Below are 21,928 nucleotides of genomic sequence, written 5' to 3' on the forward strand. Positions count from 1 at the left end.
ACTCAGCTTCTAGATTATAAAGTTGTGGCGTAACTCATGATACAACTAAAACTATCACCCCAGAAGTAACATCAATATTCATCTACTACTCCTTAGAAAAAGCTATAAAGTACACAGGTTGAATTTTCTTTTGTTATTATAAAGATTTATTTGCTCTACAGCAGTAATATCCACAGAAAGTTTTCTTCTCTGTCAGTATTAACTTCTTAGATCAATATGTTGTGATACTGATCTCTAGAGAAGTTAATGTCTGCCAACTATCATTGCAGTGTTTACCCTTGTTGAAAAGCAGTTGTAGCAAATTAAATTGGCTTCTGTCTGTGAATGATATGCATAAATTTTATGATACAATTAACTAAGGCTGATACATAAGCCTCTTGCTAGAGAAGATCAAATTAAATACAGGGCTCTGTAATGGGAAAAGTCCCAGTTTACAAGTGAGGTGAATCTGTTCTCATTTAAAGAACAGTGTCTGAAGGCTCAAAGACTGATGATTTTAAAGGAGTATGGCTTTAACGATGTGTCTTTGTATATTCTTCAACTGCTGTATTGCTTGAAAAAACTGTTTGCATTCTCTAATTTGCCATTAGACATTTTATGTTGACATACAGGATTATGTTTTGTTTCTCTTCTATTTGGGCATACCTATCTCAAAACATCAAGCTTACCACTACTTAAAAGTGGATCCGTGAAGACCCTTCCTTCTCTTTCATCCAGCTGAAATGGATTCTGTCCACAAGCGGGTTCTGATCTTCAGTCACCAAGTAGCACATACATAAGGGAAATGTTTGTTTTCTGAAATTTATTTTCTTCCTTTTGTTCGCATTATTCTAAAGAAAATTCCTGATAATTACTTTCTTTAAAACATTTGTCTTCAAATAAAAATGATTACCACAGCCCAGGAGCAACTTTCTTCTACCTGTTCATTTTGCAGTGAGGATGATATATATTTAGGCTGATCAGTTGTAGAAATTGAAAAAAAAAAATTGAACATTAATGGTTGAGATTGTAGAATAGCTACTGGCAGAATTCTGCTGATATCCATTTGCTGCTTTTTAACATCCTGCTAAAAAAAAAAAAAAAAAAAAAAAAAAAAGGCAAAAAACTTCAAGCACTTAAACCTACTCAAAATCCTTTTTTTTTTTTTTCCTTTTTTTTTTCTTTTTTTTTCCACATAGGCAAGACAGTACTTTTTAAACAATTATACTCACAAAATATCTGAATTGCTTGATATTCGGATATCTTTTGTGTAGAGAATGGATTTTAGATGTTTAAAGCTTTGCAACATTCTGTGCTCTTCAGGGTACTTGGATTGTGATACTGTCTCACTCAATTCTTTGCTATAACAAACTGTTTTAATGACACTGAATTTAATTAATTTATACTGCAGAGAAGCTTTTCTGCTGCTTTTCTTTTGTTGGAGAAAAAATTGCTAGAGTTGCTGGAGGGGCTGCTGAGGGTATGTATGCATGAATAGTTGCAGTCAGACCTAGTCACTTGTGCCAGTGTTCCAGTCTGGCAAGACTCAAAACTGTCCGGAAGCCATACGGTCATCATGCCCATAATATTGTCCCCTGTCTTGTTACAGTTTTGTTAGTCCAGGCACGGTGCTATGTCAGTATGCTGTCCAGACAAGGGCTGTCTCATGTCCATTTTGCAGGAGGAGCTGATGTTCTGCTAAGGCCAACGTGGGGATGTGCCCTGGGAAGTCTTGTCAAAACAACCTCAGCATTCTCAAGGTTGTTTGGTCTTTCTTGGATTTTTAGCTACTGCTGAAGAATTTGCAGCTCATGCGGTGTGCAGGGGGGTCAATCTGCATTGCTGATTTTGATACTGAGACAGTTTCAGTGTTGGACTGTCTTCCCATTCACTTGTAATTGAAAATTAGGGTGTATGATTTGGTTTGGAAAGCAGTTGCTTAGTTTATTTTTTTTTTTCAGTACTGTGTTAAACACAAACTCTCTACCTTTAAGACAGAGCATTCTCAAAGAGGAGGTCTCTAGTTTTGACTTTACTTTGGATTTAATCTAAAAGAGCTCTTCTTCCCTTCTGTTTAACAAATAGTTTCAGTCATTTTCCTTGATGAGCAATGGCAGGAGCCTAACTGTTAGTATTTGTAACTGTACTGAAAAGAAAGTGGTGAATGTGGTAAAGATATTGGCTTTCTGACACAGTACAGTCTCTCTTATTCCCCAACAAGCTCTCTGTGTTGCATGGATAATAAACTGCCTATTTCTCTCTCTCTCTCCTTCATAAATAATCACTGTGTCATCCTCTTTCCTTCTTTACTTACATTCCCTTTATTCAAGAAGCAGCTGTTGTCTTTTCTTTCAGATATGGTATAACATACGTATCTATTTAAACTCAATGATTTTCTCAATAAGTATAAATTCTGAATTGTCTGATATCAGTTATGACATAGGAATTTTGTGACAAGGTTTTCTTTTTTTTTTTTTTTTCTTTTCCTAGCTGGCTGAATAAAATCCAGTACCTACATTTATATATATATTTATTTATATTCAAACGTTAGTGAAACTTAATGGGGTCCAGCAATATTCTTTACTTTCAGATCTTGTGCCTATCAAATGGGTCCCATCATAGTGATGTGAAAACATATACCTGATTAGTTAATTGCGTAAGATAAATTTATTAAATCGTGGCACTCATGGACTTGTTTCCCTAGAAGTATTACGCATTCTAGTATTCTTCAGAAAAATTTTGTATCATATTTGCATTTTCTTAAAGATTTTGTTCTTCCGTCATTATTACCATTACAAATGAAAAAGAGTCCCCATGCTCCTCTTTTACATGACTTATCTATTCAAATGAGAACTATGTCAATAGCCTTAAAAAGACTGGATTTTTGCATTGGTCTATTAGTCATTTTGCCTGGATACATTTACTGACTTCATTATTAATTTTGCTGTTCACTCTTCAGTTTCATCTACTAGTGCTCAATTGTAACATATACTAACTCATGGGAAAGGGATCTTTTTAAAACATTAATTCGGATGCTTTTCTGCAGTATGTTTTCATATTAGTTTTGCCTTCTAATTTCAATATCTGACCATCAAATCAATAATTTATATATTGTTGTCTGTTCTGCATGAGATTTTGTTTTAATTTTCATCTTGCGTGGACGGTTGGACTAGATGATCTTGTAGGTCCTTTCAAAATTTGTGATTCTATGATTCCATGATTATTCTTTGTAGATGTGATACAGTTACATGTTTGTGCATGTGTTTCAGTCTTCGAATGAGGATTTTGTTCAAAATAAAAAAATAAATACTCGTTGTGAAACACTCTTTTACTAATTAGTGATCAGTATTGTATAGATGGCAGCTGCTTTCTCAATCTAATTCTGTTGAATTTTAAGTATAGTTTTTGAGCTCTTTCTTCCCCAAAATACGAAGAGAGATTTGTAAAACTTGATTGCCAATGTGAATTTCTGTGTGTTTTCTTTCAGAGTACAGACATGAGTCCAGCTAGCAGCACTACCTCACTCCCTGTTAGCCCTCTTCCCGAAGAGCCGTTATTTTTTAAGGTATAGTTAATTCATTCTTCTATAAATACTGTATGTGTATTTTGGCTTCTGATGTGTTGTGAAGTGCTGTTACTACTGCTTCCTTTCCTTTAAATTACTGCAATGTCAGCAGATGGTCTTATATAACACAATACTGTGAAGATTTTAAGAAGTAACTATAATAATACATTCTTAGTTTTTGGGAGGGCTACTCTTTCAATAACAGAAGAGACTGGAACTATGAACTGTTATTTAAGAAAAAGAGGAATATGTTTTAATATATCTCATCCGCTACTGATTTTTTTCTGATATATGCATGTATATATGTCTGTATATCTCTGAATGAGATCCTCTCCGATTGCCCAGGAGTTCAGAATAGTGCTGTCACTGCAGGCCAAGAGGTATCATTGCCAATTGTTGGCTGAGACAAGGAGGAGACTCATATGTTCATTGCCATTGTCTCAACTGTGTGACACCAAATTAAGGCTGAGGAAATAGAATTAATGAAATATCATAATTTTTGATTTGAACCTATTCTGCACATGTCACCAATGCAGGAAATAGCAGCCTCTCTCATACTTGCCCAATTCCATTTTAAAAAAAATGGTTTTCTCTTTTTTTGTGAACTGTCTCACTTTCACTGTCCTGTTAAAATCCTGCTTCCAATTTCAGTGCCAGCTCAGCTTCCTGTATCTCTTTTCATAGTTTCACTCCCGTCTTTTTGCCTTATTTTTTCATGTCTGTAGAAAAGTTGTACCCTAATGTTCATAACCAGCTATCTAGTCAGCAAATTCCTGTTACTGGAATGGTGCAGCTTTCTCTGTGGTTTCATCAGTGGAAGTACACGTGCATCTTCATGGTCAACTCTTTTCTGGTGTTTAATGCTTTCAAGACCCTTAGCTCTCTGTCAGATCTGGCTGAAATGGAGCAATATTTTGCCAAGATACTGGAGTGTGTGCTATCTTCTTTATTTATTTATTTATTTATTTATTTTTCCCCTGGGAAATCACATGAAATGCAAATGGAAACATTCTGAAAATTATGAGGCAAATCTTGTAGTTATCATTTCTCCCTCTGCCTGGGGAAAGAGTAAGATATGTCTTCGAGAAGCAAGGGACTTTTCAGCTAAGATACAAGGTGTAGAAATCTGGCATGAATTAGTGAAATCCTCAGCTGAAATAAGTGCACTGATCTGTTTGCATCAAGAAAGCTCTGACACAGTGCCTTTATTTGGTTTTAAAGGAAATCATGCTTGCATAGCTGAAAATGAGCTACAAATGGCTTATTTGAAGTGGAAAAGTTATTTCAATAAAAAAAATTAAGGTACTTGTTCATATTAAGAGCCCTTTGTATTTTGCATTAGAAAATTGTACAGGAAACCAATGAGGGAATACATTTTGCTATGAAATTCAAATGAATTGAAATCAAATACATCGCACAGCAAATTCTCTTAAGTATAATTAAAAATAGAATAAAATGTAACAGTTTATGTTGTTAATTCCTGACTCATTCCAAGAGAGAGCAATATTGTTCCAGAAATTATGTGAATGATTGGTTTTACAAGCCATGACCTTTTCCAAAAACTGTCAGCTTGTAATATTGGCTTTTGATGCTGGAATGATGCATTTCTCTCAGAATTGTTATAATAACTCTTCTCACCTCCTTTGCCCTGTGTAATGAGAAGACAGAGAAAAGATCCACTCTATGATTCTGGAAACACAAGTGTTACAAAGTGGGATAATATAAACTTTGCATATTTTTAGGGCAGCTGAAGGTATGTAAGCTTTTATACTACACTGTGAAATGAAATCAAACTCTCGTCTCAATGATTCCTGATTTAATACCAAGGAAGTGAGCATCCGACTTGACCAATGCAGATGCTTATGATTCTTAATCCTGAAGGATATATGTGCTCTATAAATGTGATGGAGAACTCAGCTTCTTCAAACACCATTGTAAGATTTTGAGTTCAGTCTAAGGAAAGTGGGAAGCACAATTCCCATGGGAGTGCTTGCATGCTGTAACTCAGTTGTAGAGATAGCTGCTCAGCTACCATTTTCACATTATGCTGTGTGTGCTATGACAGGTAGCTCTACCACAAAGATCCAATTCTGGTGAGACCATACCTTTGAAATAGTTGGAGGGAAGTTTTTTCCAGTGCAGTATCAGATCACCTGTGTTCATTATGTATATATTATTCTTATAGAATTATTATGTTACATTTATTAAATTCCTTCTACAGAGGAACAAAAGAAATTGAAAGCATTTCAGTAAGTACTGGGGGTAGCCAAACCCAGTACTGCTTAAACCTAAACCCTTGAGAAGACTATCACTTGAACGCCTTCTAGCAATATTCACTTCTTAACAGCTGCAAATAGTGATACAGTAATGGAAGCTGGTTTTGCTTGAGCGAAGATCAAATTTGCACAGTAGCCAGAAGTATAACCAATTCTTTGTTTGGCATCTGATTTCCTTCTCCCTGTTGAGTTAGAGACACATTGCATTCAGAGCCTTCCATAGCTATGCTCTTTAAAAGCATATAGAAAAATCCTGTTCAGACATGCATGCAGACAGTGCACTTTCAAAAAGCTTTTCTAAACCAATTTTTGATGAAACACTCAAAGGTATTCCTTTTCATTCAGGGTTATTTTTGTGTCAAATTTTGTCTTTCAGTTCTCTGCTGTTTTTTTTGTGGTTAACATTATTATTATTTTTTAAAGAGCTAGATTTCTTCCTATATTGTGGTAAAAGCTTATCCTATCACAGAAGAAAATCTTTTTGTTGGTGGTGATTTTGTACTTAAACTTTTCGGTAGGGAAATATCTTCCTTTGAGCAGAAGTTTATCCTTCTGCTTCTCTGTCATATTTATTGAAGAACTGGAGTCGTATCTCAGGGAGAAAAAGGAAGTGATGCCACAGTTGAAATATTTCAGAATTAAGAATCTGAAATGCAACAGAGCAGAATGGCATTTGTCATACCTTAGCTAGATTGATATTCTATACTATAACAGCAACAGTGCAGCTTGCTCAAATGCAAGAGGCTTTTAATTATGACTATGTATATCTGTACTCAGGATGTGTAATTAAAAATAATGTTGCTTTTCATTTTGTAAATCAGTGAAGGAGGGGGTGTTTCTGGCATGTCAGCTTAGAAAGCAGTCTTCCACTTTTTACAGCCTGTTCCTTTCTCCTACTCATTATATCATGCTTTTTTATAATAGTATTTAATTATTTTAAAAAGTATTCTACAGTATAGTGGCAGGCACTTTTAAGAAGACATCCATGTAGTCCATAAGATATGTTATATTATCTAATTAAACTTTATCTGTTATTATGAGCAACAGTCTCATTGGTTATTAGCCACAACCATATTGTAAATACTAACTGTAGTACTTATTATAGCAGTGCTTAATTGCATTTGAACTCCATGTTGAGTCTCAACCATGCTTTACTAATTGGCATTAAACATGAGGGAAAAAAAATTACTTTTCTTTCTGCTGTGAGGGAGCTAAGAATTTTCTTCAACGCTCATTATTTTAAAGTGTTCTCATTTCTGTAATTAATAGTAATGCTAATTGTCTGAGTAAGAAATGGAAGTGCTAACACAAGCATTAAAAACTAACAATCCTTAGCAGTGTTATCACTGTTATAGGTCTGGTAAGGTATGGGTTGATGGTCAGTTAGGTCTGTTCTAATATTTTGTCCATTTACCTCACAGCTCTGAAGGCTTTGTGACCCCAATCTTTGTAGTTAGTACTGGTCATAATTCTGGCACCTTATGATATTTGTGCCCACTACTTTATTAAGAGAGACATTTTACATCTTGGCAGTTATCAAAGTAATAGTCTTAGTGCAGATGTTTGGAATAATCAGTATGACAGTCACCATGATATTCCCTCTTATTTAAGGCAGTTTATCTTTCAGAGTGTGACTTAACACACTTGGCTAAAGAGCAAGGTCTTGTCCTTAAAGCAAAGTTGACAGTTAATTAGACTTTTACTTCATAGGTCTGTTTATGAAGCAGGACCCTTTAACCTTTCTTCTTTAAATGGTGATTTCAGTATTTTAAGCATTTACTTGCTCTTATTTGAATAGACCATTTATTAATGTATTGTTTCTCTTTGTTTTCAAAACACAGAAATGGTCTCATGGTCATTATGGACTGTGAACCGGTACAAATTAGGTTTTGATGACTCTCACTCATAGGCTGGAAGCTCAGTGAGCTCTTGTCCCTCCTTTTCCAGCCTGTTCCTGTCTTTCTGCCTTCATTGAACAACAATAGAAACTATGAAGCACCTTAGTTTGCTGGGGTTTTTTTTGTTGTTGGGTTTTTTTTTTTGTTTGGTTTTTTTTTTTTGGGGGGGGGGGGGGGGGTGTTTGGTTTTGGTGGTGTTTTTTTGCTGTTTTGGGTTTTATTTGTATACAGCTTTTGCAAAAGTAATGCCTTCTATTTTATTATGTTGGTCCATGACATCAGAAGCAGCTTTAGGTTCTGTGACAGTAGAGGTTGAACCTTTCTGCCAATATTCCATTACATGTTGTTGTCATGTGACAGATGGCTGCAGTGGGACACTGTGACAGAATGGCATTTGACTTGGAAGTGCATATGAAACAAAGGTTTCTTACAGAATTCCTACACGCGGAAAGCATTACAGCCACTGACATTGAATGATGCTTGCTGAATGTTTATGGAGACCAAACAGTGGATGTGAGCACAGTGAGGCAGTGGGTGGTTCACAGTGTTTCAGTGGGTCACCTCTGCAGATGAGGATTTTTCTCAGTGTGGCCTGCAGGCTTTTGTGTTACTGTGCTCTTTGTATCTGTTACAGTTTCCATGGGTAAATCAATGGGAGACATTACTTTTAGAATAAGATACATAATATTTTTGTTTATGTTACAGAAATGAATCAAACATGAAGATAATTATCCAAGTGTTACTAACTCAACCCCATCTCCCCTAAACTGCACCTCTTGAACTCCAGATTATTTCAAATGATTCTCTCATCTCTAATTCACTGGATAAATTGATCTCACTCTTTGCTTTCCTGCATCAATAATCCTTTCCTCTAAAACTCCTTATGTCTTACTGGTGTTGCTCATACTATTAAAGGCCTTGATGAAAGCCTTCTGTGTTGTAACTTGCAATTTCTGAAGATGCTGATTTGACTGTGGGTGGTTGCTAGTTGCCCACCCATTCCTTTTCATGTAAATGCAATGTACTGAGACAAGATTTATCATTGTTTGGTTAATGGCATCAATTAACGAATGAAATCGTAATGAACTGTTGAAAAGTACAGACTGCAGAAGTGAGTGAACATCAAGATCTGCACAGAAGATACTCCTTTCTGAGTGGCTGACTTATTGTTATAGAAGAATATATCACCTGGATAAATGGTTTTGAGTGCCTGTGGGTGATGTACACTTGTCAGGCTTAGACAGAATTGGAAATGACCAGAAACTACGCCTGTGTTTTCCTATTCTCTATCTATACCTTAATCATTGCTAACCTGTCTTTCCCAGGTTTTCTGAACATACATTCTCTTTTCTTTTAGTATTTCTCCTTAATTTATTGAAACACTCTTCATAAAATGAGGGTTAGTTGAAGATTTCAAAATAGATTATTATAGGCTAAGTGAAAAATACTGTTCTTGATGCCAATCAGCCAAATACATTAAGTATGGAATAAATATATTAATGAAATCTCCAAAATCTACCACAAATGCAGAGCATGCTTCAAGCACAAGTATAATGCTTCAACCACTAGCATACAGAAAGATCATCATTACTTTTTTCTACCTGTGAGTTTCCAGTATACCTTAGAAATGAATATATTTACTACTACAAGGCTAAATATTAGGTCAATTCTTGTTCCTTCCCTCAGGTAGACATGCTATCACACAGTGAATTCTGTTATACCTACAGGGTAATTTTTTTCCAGTGAGTAAAAAGAAAAAAAAAAAAAAAAAAAAAAAAAAAAAAAAAAAAAAAGTGTAGCATTACCGGTTGCTGAAAATATATCACTGTAAAACATCTGTGTAAAATATCTGTGTAAACAGAGTCAGAGTCCAAGGGAGAATCCTACTATCTCCAGTAAGAGCTCTCAAAGTTCTTCACACTAATCGTTTTAGTACAGATAGTAAAACCACCCAAATTCCATTGGCTAGGGACTGATAGGCATTGGTAAATTTGGAGGACCACTCTGGCATTCAGAAAATATCAGAGTATCCTGAACTGGAAGAGTCTGACAAGGATACTGGTTCCACACAGGACCACCTGAAGTTCAAACTGTCTGAGTGGCATTATCCAAACACTTTGGCAGCATGGGGCTGTGACCACTGCCCTGGGTACCTGGATGCCTGACCATATGTGGTGAACTTTTTTAGTGATCAGGATTATTCCAAGTGGTTTGAATGAAATTCTGTTCAAATCAATGGCTTTGTGCTCATTGATTGCAAAAATGTGTTTTTGGTCCATGAATTGAATGATGGAAGTGTACTGACCACTCCAATCCCATTGATTAAGGATGAAAATGTAAGCTTACATTGACAATTCCAAAATGGAATCTTTTGGAGTTGTATTGTCATCAATGCAATGGAGTGTTTTTATATACTTCCTCCAATGTAATTAAAATTTAGGACTACTAGTAATAGAAGAATACATTTAATAATTCAGTTGTCAGTATGTGTTGGAGCAACAGATATTTTCTTCATAAAATAAAGTAAACAAACTTGGAAACTTGAAAATGGGATTCCTATATGTTGCATGAGTCTTTTCAGAGTAGCAGATGGTCGCTTTTCTTTCTATTTAATTTTTCTTTTCTGGACAATGATTGCATTTTCCATTCAGAAAACCTCTGAAACATGCTTACGCACAAACTAGCATGTAAAGTAACTTTGGAATGAAAAACATCTGGTAACACCTTCTTTGATTGTTCTATTAAAACAGATATAAACAGTTTTCCCAGGATCTTAATTGGTAATGATAATGACCCAGTCACAAGTATTCAAACATAATTCTTTACCGGAGTAAATACAAAGTTGTCATTTAGAATTCTTATCAAGTTGAATGTCTGATAAGTTCAATACTAAAAAAAAAAGTGATTGATTTTTAAAATGTTGTAAAAAGACAGATACTTTTGTAATCAATTGAGACAGCCATTATGGACAGTGCATAAATATTGTTAATTTTAATCACCTGAAATTAAAGGCAAGGTTATATTGCTGAAAGATAAACACTTTGTGCTACTTAAGAAACCAGCTGTTTCCTGGCTTTCTTTCAGCTGCTCCCCCTGGTAGAGCAAGCAAGATACTGAAATATGATGAATGATGTTGTGCTGTAGATTCATTCGTGTTTGTTGTTACTTTTCTGATCAGATCACAAGCAATATTGTTTGTTCACATCTAATTATAAGTAGTAAAACCTTTTAACTGTCTGTGTCATAACTACATCTGATCAGAATTTTACTTGTGGTTTCTCAGTATCTTAATCATTTTGCGTTATGCTATGGTGTATTCCTGAGGACGCTCTCACAACTGCCAGTTTGTTTCTTGTATATTTATTGCAGTAATTATCAATGTTTTGAATTAATAACATACAACTTCTGAATGGTCTATTCCATTAGTTTTCATCTGATTTCCATAATTATTCTCAGTGATGCATGAGAATGAGCGCAAATTTGTCAGTGAAATGATAATTCCTTGTCACAAAAAGAAAAAAAAAGGATGAATTGTCTGCCCATAAAGTAAAACATTATTATTTCTAATGTATTTTATAAAGTATTTCTTAGACAAGTCTTTTGAGTAAAAGAAATTATTGGAAAAAGTAACAAATGTTATGAAGCTGTCAATTTTTTATGTACCAATACTGCAATTGTATAAATGCTACTCACATATCACATGACTACGTTGTAGTTGTAGAAAATTTGAGGGGACCGATCATCATACATATTTCTTCTGAGGTGCTGAGGATCCTGAAAACACTAATCCTTACAGCATTGCTATAAAATTCTTCTAGGTGTTGTTATCTACTTTTCAGTGAAATAGTTTCCATGGTATTTCTGCTGCTGTCTCCTGTCCTAGTCTCAGAGTGGGCAACAGATATTGCTGTTCCTGCTTTCATGCTCTAGTTGTTATTTATTCTCCATTGGCCTTTCTCAAAGGGCTGGTCTCTGCTCAAAGCAAGGATTCTGCAGTTCTGTGCTTGCCAAACTGGGGAGCCAAGCTAGATGTGCAAATAGATCTCCATTCACAAACAACTGGGAAATTATAATTTCCCTTTAAGTAGAAAAACATTTCAGCATTTATTATGCTTTAAGATGACTTCTGATTCAATAAGGCTTAAAGAGCCAAGTGATTAGTACTATGTGATGCGTCATTTCTCTGCACAGTATTGCAAATTCTTTGTTTATAGGGAAGAGAAAAATAACTTGAAAACATGTTTTTCAAGATGGCATCATGCTATCTGATGGGAAATACTGAATGGTTGATATGTTTGTTCAGTTATATTATTTTTCTCTTCAGACAGTTCTTCTCATATCATATGAAGTGAGTTTAAATGTAAGTTGTTTATTGTCAGAGAGTCTGTACACAAAGGACTTAGAAAATTTCTGAGTGAGGAAACATAACTAGCAGGCGCTAGCTAAAATATTGTAGTCACTTAGAAGTATAAATTATCTTAGAGGTTTATAAGCCCAATTCTACTCAACCCCTTCTCTAGTACTTTTTTTTTTTTTTTTTTAATTCATGGAAATTGTAACTGCTCACCTGCTTTCAAGACTGGTAAGCGTACCTCCATGAATCGTTCAAGGCAACAACACAGTTAACATAAAACTTTACTCCTGTAAGTGTCCAAAATGAAAAATCAAGCAAGTGCGTGGCTCACCAGGAAACACATTTAGTTAAATTGACTTGTGATTATGATTTCAAGGACACAAATGTCCTTTTGTGATGCATCTGAAAAAGTTGCTGTTTGTCCAATTGCAGCAGCTTCGTTCCTTCAGGCTGTATCGACAGGGTGAAAAAGTATAACTTAACATGATGTGGTGAACTGGAGAGCAGCTTATTGCTTTGTCAGGTGCTAATGGAGGGAAAAAAGTAAGAGAGACATGAGTGCTAACAAAGGTGCCTTTTAATGTCATTGCAATCCTAATGACAAAGAATTAAGTAGTCAAGAAAGAAAGATATAACTCAAGTCAAACAAAAGATGAGAAGCAAATGAAGTGCTTGTTTTATGTGTTAGGAGAGCTTTTGGTACAGTGATTCTTGCTGTGTGAAATAACAAGCTCCAAACCTCTGGGATTGTTATTTCACACAGCAAGAGCCAAAGGACGTCTTAGCCCTGCATTTTCACTGTTTCTGGGCAATCAGTAACCCCAAAGGTTGTCTGCTGCGAGGTGGTTGGATGGAAGGAGGGACGAAAAGGTGGATAGAGGTAAATACAGAAGGATGGATCATGTCAGATGAACTAATCCTTTCTGTCCTGCGTAATGAAGAAATGATGCTTCTCCAGATCCCTTTCAAAGCATAAATGTGCACTTTGGGGCATCACTGACCTACAGTTTGAACCAGTGTCTGAAGTATTAATTAAAATGACATCCTAATCAGTGTGACCGATGTTCTACTTTGTACCTGCATTAAGTTATATTGAAGGTAGATTAATGTAGAAGAGATACTTTTAACCTGACTTTTTCTACATGACAAAATGTACAGTGTGCTGCCAAGGAAATTCATCAGAGGGTTCAGCTGAAAAGATATCTCTGCAGATATACAACGTGAATAAGCTTCTCTGCCTATTTTTCAGCCATACAACTCTGTTTATCAGCTCTTCTTTGTTTTATTTATATTTATTTTATTTATTGTTGGTATGTAGTTTTTGGAAGATCAAATTAGAGAACTTACTGAGAGTTTTTTCTTACATGAGCAGATAGTGATAGGACAAGGGGTAACACTTTTAAACCACGAGAGTGGAGATTTAGTTTAGATGCTAAGAGGAAATTTTTCATTCAGAAGATGGTGAGGCATTGGCACAAAAAGCTATGGTTATCCTGTTCCTGTAGGTGTTCTAGGCCAGGTTGGATGGGGCCCTGGGCAGCCTGAGCTCTGATGCTTGATAGCCCTTCCTATGGTAGAGAAGTTGGAACTGGGCAGGCTTAATGGTCCCTTCCAATCCAAACCATTCTGTGTTTCTGTGAACTTTGTTTAATCATTTTAAGACTATGAATCCTTTGGGTTTTGAAATTACTTTTTATTTAAGTGGAATCAAGTAAAAGCTTCAATCCTTGGTGTAGTGGTTTTATGGTGGTAAAAAGCCTGACTCTGACATGCTGTGAAAAATGGGGCATTATACTTTTCAGTAACTATCAGCATAGCCAGAATGTTTACAACCAAGATGCCTAGTGTAACTTGCCAGTTATTGGGTTAAGTCAACAGAAATCATATTTTCTTTGCCTTGTATGAGTTCAGTTTATCAGGCAATTCTTTCCATCTGCTTTTATTTTCCATCTGGTCTTAAATAACAGCATGTTCATCATTTCACCTTCTTAACTGTTTTATTTCTGTGATACAAGTTCTACAGCACAAAATTATTGCACATAGAAATATCTCACTCCTGACACCAAAAATTCTCTCATCTATAAATATTTTACCTTAAAAAAAGAACAAACAAAAAAACCTTTTAAATACAGTCTTACAGTCTGAAATGTAACAGTTGATGTTAATCCTGTTTTTAAATAAAAATGCACCTAAGGTATAAGATGTGAGATAAACACTGATAATATGAACATAGAATTTGTTCTGTGCCATTGCAAAAATGTCAGAAAAAATGAGTGACATAGGTGATTTTTACTGTGTCGTGCCAGAATCTTGTTGATTGGTTCTTATACCTTTCCACTTCTTTGGGCAATTGTGTTTTTAAAATTAAGAGTTTGGGTGAATTGTGTTTTTTTGTTTCTTTGTTTTTTTTTGTTTTTTTTTTTTAGGAGAAATGATTATATTTGGGAATTTGGTTCCTTTGTCCACTGTGTGATCTTGCTCCCAGCATCTCCTACAAAGGTGGATGAACTTCATTTGTCCTGCTGTTATTCAGCAAAAAGGAACATGCTTAATTCTGTTGGTGAATTGTGATAGCTGTTTCTGATATTAAACCACCCTAAGCATGAAAATTAGTATTTACAGGCATCATGATGGATAAGCAACACAAGTCACACAACATGCTTCAGAGAAATGCTTTACAGAAGTTACTGACACATAAGCTGTAGCCGTAATAGAATTCAAAAGCACCAAATAAAAAATCTGAAGCCTAGTTAATCAGGGATAAAATGATACAGCCCAAGTAAAATGTTAAAATGTATAGGAATGACATACTTGAACAGATAATACATGCTTTTATAAAAACTATCATCTTAATATGAAGAGTAAGCTGAGTATGCCTACTGACATTTAAGAATTCCATTTAAGAGGATGTATTGTGAATTATTTCGTTCTTCATCTTAGAAAAAAAAAAAAAGAGAAAGTGTAATGTCTGGTGTTTTTTATTTTTTTATTTTTTTACAAGTATCTGTTTTCATATGTCAGGTGGGATCATTGAAAGAGCAAGTATAAGCCAAGAGAAGCATATTCAGATGGATGGAGTATATAGTCTCCAGGAGAAATGTCATGATCAAGTCATATTAGCTAATGTGATGCTCAACAAGTTTTAAGTAAAAGTTCATTTCTGATTTGTCTTTACATGCTGTGTAGTCTTATTTGGTATAACTCACTAACTTAGTGTACTTGTCAGAAGACTGGAAGAAGTCTGTATTTAATGAATCGTCTATGAAAGAGAATTATCCAGGAAAATTAAAAGCACAGAATTTTAAGGCAATATATTCCTTGCCTACCTGGCTCATAAAAGTATATTCGTTCCATATAGTTATGGTGTAGTTAATTTCAAAAATTGTTTGGTTAGAACTGTCTTAAATATTATTAGACTCGAAGTCATTAGTTATCTGCTTTAAACCATCCACTTAAGAAATCTTGGCATGCTTTGTGATGATCCATGGTTCAAGACTCTTTGAGCTGTATTCATTGTGGATTCTTGGTACTTGAACAAGGATCAGTGGTTTTGCAAAAGATCTATACTGTTTTCCCATGGAGATGAATCTGGCATCTTTCTGTGATGTATTCTTGAGTGGTGTAAAAACACTGTGAAATGTGAATTGATAGCATTAATTATAATTTGTACTGGAAAGATTTTATAATCCCGAATAGGGTTTGGTATTCCAAAATGACTGTTTTAATTTATATATATATATAAAATATGAAATATATAAAGTAATATATATATATTATAATTATAAAAATTAAATATTTTATATATATATATATATAATTATATAAAAATATATACATATATATTATTTTGAGAGGAATGTATAATACATGTAGCAGATGACCTGCAGAATGAGTCATATGCTTGTCAATCTTCATTGCATGTGTGAAATTCTTAAGAGTATTTACAAAGTCACTGTAACAATGTGTATATATAGTGCAGATTGGCAGGGGTGCGTGCTCTTATGTAGGCATGGAGTTGTTGGGTGGATTTCTCAAGGTCATAAACAAACAAGGAAGTATGAGCTGCCCTAGTTTTGTTAACGTGTAGACTATCATAATTCAATTTAATTAAAAAAAAAAAAGTTTCGTAACTTCCCAATATGAAGCAAAAAAAGAAAAGGGAAAATTGTAGTGTGGGGCCTCTGAAATGGGGACTTAAATTGTCAGTGGCGAGAAAAATCTACATCTCAGGATCCTCCACTTAGTTAGTCCTTGTCCAGTTGTGGTTTAGACTCTTACTGAATTTGCTATAATCTCAAAGTAGCAGAAGTGACTTGTCCAGTTTCACTTCTCTTCTGCCTTCACACCTTGTTTTGATTTGACTCGGTGTACAGGTGGAAAAAAAGAAGGTTGGGGTACAAAAGAGGGCAAGACCTTTTGGTGCAGGATCTACTCATTCTGATAAATTACTAATTGAACTGTAATTCCAAGACAACGTGTACATGGTGTGCAGTAACTGACAGTAAACTATGGTTTTAGTCAAAACTTTCTTTTTCATGATGTAACAGGTTAGAGCAACAGTCTGTCAATGTAACACCTTCCAGTAAGCCTGTGTGTATATTCCAGGGGGAATGGTTTTAAACTGAGATGGGAGATTGAGGTTAGATAATAAGGGACAGTTTTTCACTCAGAGGGTGGTGATGCTCTGGAACAGGTTGCCCAAGGAGGTTGTGGGTGCCCCATCCCTGGAGGTATAAAAGGCCAGGCTGGATGTGGCTCTGGGCAGCTTGCTCTAGTGGTTGGTGACCCTGCACATAGTAGGGGGGTTGAAAATAGATGATCATTTTGGTCCTTTTCAACCCACGCCATTCTATGATTCAGTCTATGTGATATTGTTTTGGCTTGGTCAAGAGCATGTAAATGTTTGGTTTTAACTGAAATAGAAGTAGAACCAAAAAAGATCCAAGATGCTAGAAATGAGAATGTAGTTTTTCAGATAATGTGATTTTAGTAAATAAAAAGAAGTTTCAAAAGATTTACTTGAAAATAGATCATGGGTGACAGGACTGGAATAGGGAGAGTCCAACTTTATTCTGCTGTCACAAATAAATCCAATTTAATCATACAATGCAGAAGAGAGTATTGTGTAAGATGACTGATTGTTTTCTTCATAAGCAAACGAGCAGTTCTTATAAGTGAACTTTTTCCGTATTTATTTGTCCTTGGGCTCTTCAATTGGAGAATCAGCTGATGAATGGGAATCAGAGGAAATCCTGGTTGGTGCAATTTTGCCACTGGTGCACTGATGTGATAACAAACAGCACCTGCTGTTCACAACAGAGGGGTCCTCTCAGAGACTAGGTAAAGTAGGCAGCTGCTTAGCATCCTCTATGTCTTCTTCTGGTTGTTTTTCTATTTTTTTGTGCTGAAAAAGACCCATTCTGGAGATGGGGGTGATGACTACTGCCTTTGAGAGAATTAGCAGGCCTGCACTACGCAAGAGTCTTCACTAGTGTTCCTTATTTAAAATCCTAACAGAGACTTCTGGGATGTGTGAGTGAATTCAAAGGCAGACATTTTAAGCGTTTTTAGAGAGCTTAGTATAACTTCATTTTACTATCAAGTTTACTAGCAAGTTCACTTGAGAACTGTTTTTGCCCTGATATAAATAGGTACCTGCAGATGATTCAGGTATGTATTTCTCACAGAAATACTTACTATAAACGTGCTGTCAGTTCCTATGCTGCTCTTATCCAGAGCTGCATCTGTGTACCTCCTGGTGGCAGCAGCCTCACTCATCCTTCCTTTCTGCTTTGTTTCTGAAGGGAAAGGGTAATAAATGAAAGGGAGGGGAAAGAAAGTAAAACTAATGTCGAAGTGAAGCAAAGCTTTTACCTGGTGATTACATTTTTCAAATGTAACATTGAGTTTTTCTTTGTAAGTTAGTTTGTGGATTTTTTTTTTTTTTTTTTTTTTTTTGTGTGTGTGTGTGTGTATAAAAGGAAACAGATTGCAGAGGTGGGATTTTTTTTTTTTCCTTTTATAGGTTAAAAATGATGTGCTTAAATTGCAAACGTTTGCTACCTTGTGCTATGTCACTACTTTATTTTATCGGGAAAATGGCTTTAGGTTTAAGTTAGGAAAGTAGATATTGGAGGATACAGACTCCTGTCTCAGAAGCTAAATGATTTTCCTAGGGGAGCTAATGTAGGTGTTATGAATTCTATCTGCAGAGCTTCCACAGTATATTTATTCTTTTTAGTGGCACAGTGAGACTAATTTTATTAATCTTTTGAAGTGCCTTTCACATTCTCAGTAGGCAGCTGTGGTAGATGCGCAAAATATTAATACTTGCAAATGTTCTAGATGCTAAAATACATAAGAATAGGGCAGTGAACATGATACTACAGGCTGCATACCAAAAACCATCTGAGTGCTAATTGGGAATAATGCTATGAAACCACATCAAGTAATCCATACTACCATTTGACTCCCTGTTATAAATGTTATTATATAATTACTACTTCTTGGCAGGTGTGAGGATGTTCCATCATCATCTGGTAATATTAGATCTGGTATGCATGAAAGGGATGGGGATGTCTTACTTAATACAGCTATGTCTTAATTAGTCTTTCTCTGTTATGAATGTAACAAAGCTTTGGAGGATCAACACTGTTACAGGAAGCACTTCAGAACCATCTTGATCTAGTTTTTTTTTTAAAAATCTTATGCATATGATAACATGTCTATTTGACAGACTCAATGAAAATTAGGTTCCCCTGTGTGTAGCATTGTCCCCCACTGTTTGAATCAAGAGTGCTGCTGTGAATAACATGAGATTTTGGAAAAGGTTGCCAATCTTTATGTACATGAAGTCTGTAAGTTTAAAAGTAGTCTTCATTGTTTGATAATATATTCTGTTCTACACAATGTTTCACTACCAGTTTTCCTCTTTTGAAATCTCTTCACCTTATTCCGTATCACAGAGAGAAAACTAACCCTTCTTTATTAAGAGATAATGAAATGAAAATAATAATGAATATGTTGTTAGGAAAACATTTTCATTCTTCTGTTTTTGTGAAATCTTAGTGGATGGGAGGTTAGGAACGTTTGGCAGACTGACACAGGGGGGTAAAGAAGTTATGTGATGGTAAAGATGATGCATAGTCTCATCTTTCTGATTACTTCATTTTAAAAACTCAAAGCACTTAGTAGGATGCTGTCTTATTTTGGATGTTTTCAACAGAAAATAAGCTTAAAGCTGATCATTTACTTGAACATTAGGGAAAGATTAGTTATAATTCCTATTTGAAAAACAAGAATATAACATGACTAGACAGTTAGATGAAAATTGCCTGTGAATACAGCTAGATCCACATTCTAATTCTGTTAGAGCAATGGTAATTTCTTGCTCCTAAATATACCCATGAGATTTCTGTAGCTATTAGAGCACGATAACAATGTCTCAGTTCATCAGACAAAATTAAATTTTAGTAAAGCAATGAGCAAGTTGGAAATGTATTGTAATGGAAAGCTTACAGTTATGATGTCACTTCATAAGTCAAACATTTTTCTGAAAAAGTCAGAAAGATAATAAGTAGCAGGAAAGCCACATGGCAGAGAATCTACCAAAATCAGTGACGTAAGAGCTGATGAGTCACACTGCACCTTCAGGAAAAACTGAACAGGGATAGGGGAAGAGAAACTGATAGTTTGCTACTTCTCTAATTTGTTGGCAAATCCTAAAGGAATTAGCAAGGTCTAGCTCTTTACAGTTCTAGTTTAACATATATGTAGTTGATTCACAGTTACAAGGTTACTTTTCTGATGCAAAATTTAGGCTACACTGGAGATTAGCTGGCTTTCACTTGCCAAATTCCCTTTTCCTGGTTCTGTTGCATAGTTATGGAAAGGGGGCTATGCTAGGCTGAGACTTTTTCATGCAGCACAGACTAGGTTTGGAGAAACTTGGTGTCCTTATATTGTGATTGTACATTGTGCTGTTGTGTAGGTGAGCAGGACAGGCTCTGCTGCTGGGAACTGCTGGGTGACATTCCTTCTCACATGATGGAGGAATGGGTTGCACTGTCCTGTGATAGAATTATTCTAGTTTTTAGCTAGTAGGAGACTGCTGGTGGGTTCTAGGACAGCATTGCTCCCAGAAGTGATGTGGATGCAAATTTACTTTGGTCATTGCTGTAGGGCCTTGACTACATTGGAGGGCTCCTGCACAAGGCACAGGCTTGATCCAGCTGGAGCCTGTGCTCTCATGAGAGTTTCTTCTAGGCAGAATTTTGAGCAAGGCCCTGTGATTGCTATGAGTTGCAGGTTGTCTCACTGATGTGTCTTGTTGCTGCCCACCATCTGTTCACTATCTATGGAAATGAGAAGATGTCCAACACTCATCTGAACAAAAAGCTGATTCCAGAACAGGTGTTGACCAGTCTTGATTTAAACAATCAAGCTTAAAGGACAGAGATTACTCAAAGTGAGCTGTTTTGCTAACTACAAAGCCAGCTGCTCTGTCTTTCCTGAGTAGATTAATTGTGTATTCACAGCTGTCTTTTTCAATTCTCTTCTATGTGATGATATTAGCAGAGGAAAAGTACAGTTTTTTTTCACAATAGTAACTACATGTTTCATGTAATAAATCTTTCTGATGAAGAGCGAGTTCAAATTATATTTTTTCTCTTTATCCATTCCATGTGAAAATATTTGGGGTAGTTATTCCACAATAAAAAAGTAAAGATTTTTCTTTGAGTGTCTTAATTCTTCAGAAAAAAAGATGAATTTAGTGTCTTTTGGGTTTTTACAGTAAGGAACATTCATTTTCTTTGGCTCTTCGGAAAGCATTGTGCGTGCTGTTCAGTGTAAACCTTCACCAAGAGCGTATTGCTGAGCTGCAAGTTTAAAGTTGTCAGAAGTATAAGAAATGGTTGTGTTTTCACTTTTTACCCTCCAGCCCATTACTGAGTGTCTGTAATATGAAAGCATGCATGTAGTTTGCTGATTTTTGAGGAAGATCTTTTTTTTTTTTTTTTTTTTTTTTCTCCAGGGATAGCTTTTCCAGATCTAGTGAATACATTGTTATTTAAAACCAGTTGCTCTTAGCCAAGTTCTCAAATTGCCCACTGATTGAAGCATCTTTTTTTTTTTTCTCAAGTATTTGTATAGGATAGCCACCACAATATGTAAATCGTTTTCAACTTTTCACTGAATTAATTTATTAACTGAAATAAGAGGGCTGCTAAGAATTGCTATAGAACCTTAATATTTGATATTAGAACAGTGATTTTATGGTAGTTTTCCCAAAAGTATTAATCAAGTACCCTTCAGTTTTTTTGAAAGATGGCTTCCATACTTCTTAAGTCTTTTTTGAAGAAGTTTCCTGCATGAAGTCTTTGAAGGCACTTCGAAATTCTGCATTTTTTTTTGAATTAGTACTTAGTTGGAAACATGTAACTTCAACTGCAAAAGCTTTTTTGTATGATCTTAAAGTGTAAATTTAATGTGTGTGCCTATCTTTGCATGTGTACTAGGGTTGATCAATGCTTTTCTGTGCTGGAGAAATAGAATGTGAACATGTTCTTGAAAACAACAGCAACTATGCTGAATGATGGTATCTTCTTTGGGAAGGTACCTAATCATTGGAGTATAGTGCATAAAAGTAGAATTTCACTCAAAGAGGTTAGTAACTAAAAATGTTTTGCATTTGTTATGAAAATATTGTGATTGTAAGTGTTGTAGCAATAGTAATTACTTGCTGAAAAAACAGTGATTATCTAGCATTCCTTCATCATATTTTCATGGAGGTTTGAGAATAAGATAATCTGCTGTTTTTACTGCCAATGTTTGTAGCTGGGGTAAAAGGGTATAA

At 35.3% G+C, this 21,928-nt stretch overlaps 1 protein-coding gene across 1 annotated transcript in view; it reads left to right on the plus strand.

Moving 5' to 3' along the window:
• Positions 1-21,928, plus strand: part of CCSER1 (coiled-coil serine rich protein 1) — a 306,541-nt gene that overhangs the window by 248,018 nt on the left and 36,595 nt on the right. The window contains exon 6 of the mRNA XM_042870546.1: positions 3,467-3,544. Within this exon, the coding sequence (XP_042726480.1) occupies positions 3,467-3,544 (78 nt within the window). The remainder of the gene's footprint in view (positions 1-3,466; positions 3,545-21,928) is intronic.

Source organism: Lagopus leucura, unplaced genomic scaffold, assembly GCF_019238085.1.
Source record: "Lagopus leucura isolate 7727_CA_CO unplaced genomic scaffold, USGS_WTPT01 Super-Scaffold_100004, whole genome shotgun sequence".
In the NCBI taxonomy this organism is placed as follows: domain Eukaryota; kingdom Metazoa; phylum Chordata; class Aves; order Galliformes; family Phasianidae; genus Lagopus; species Lagopus leucura.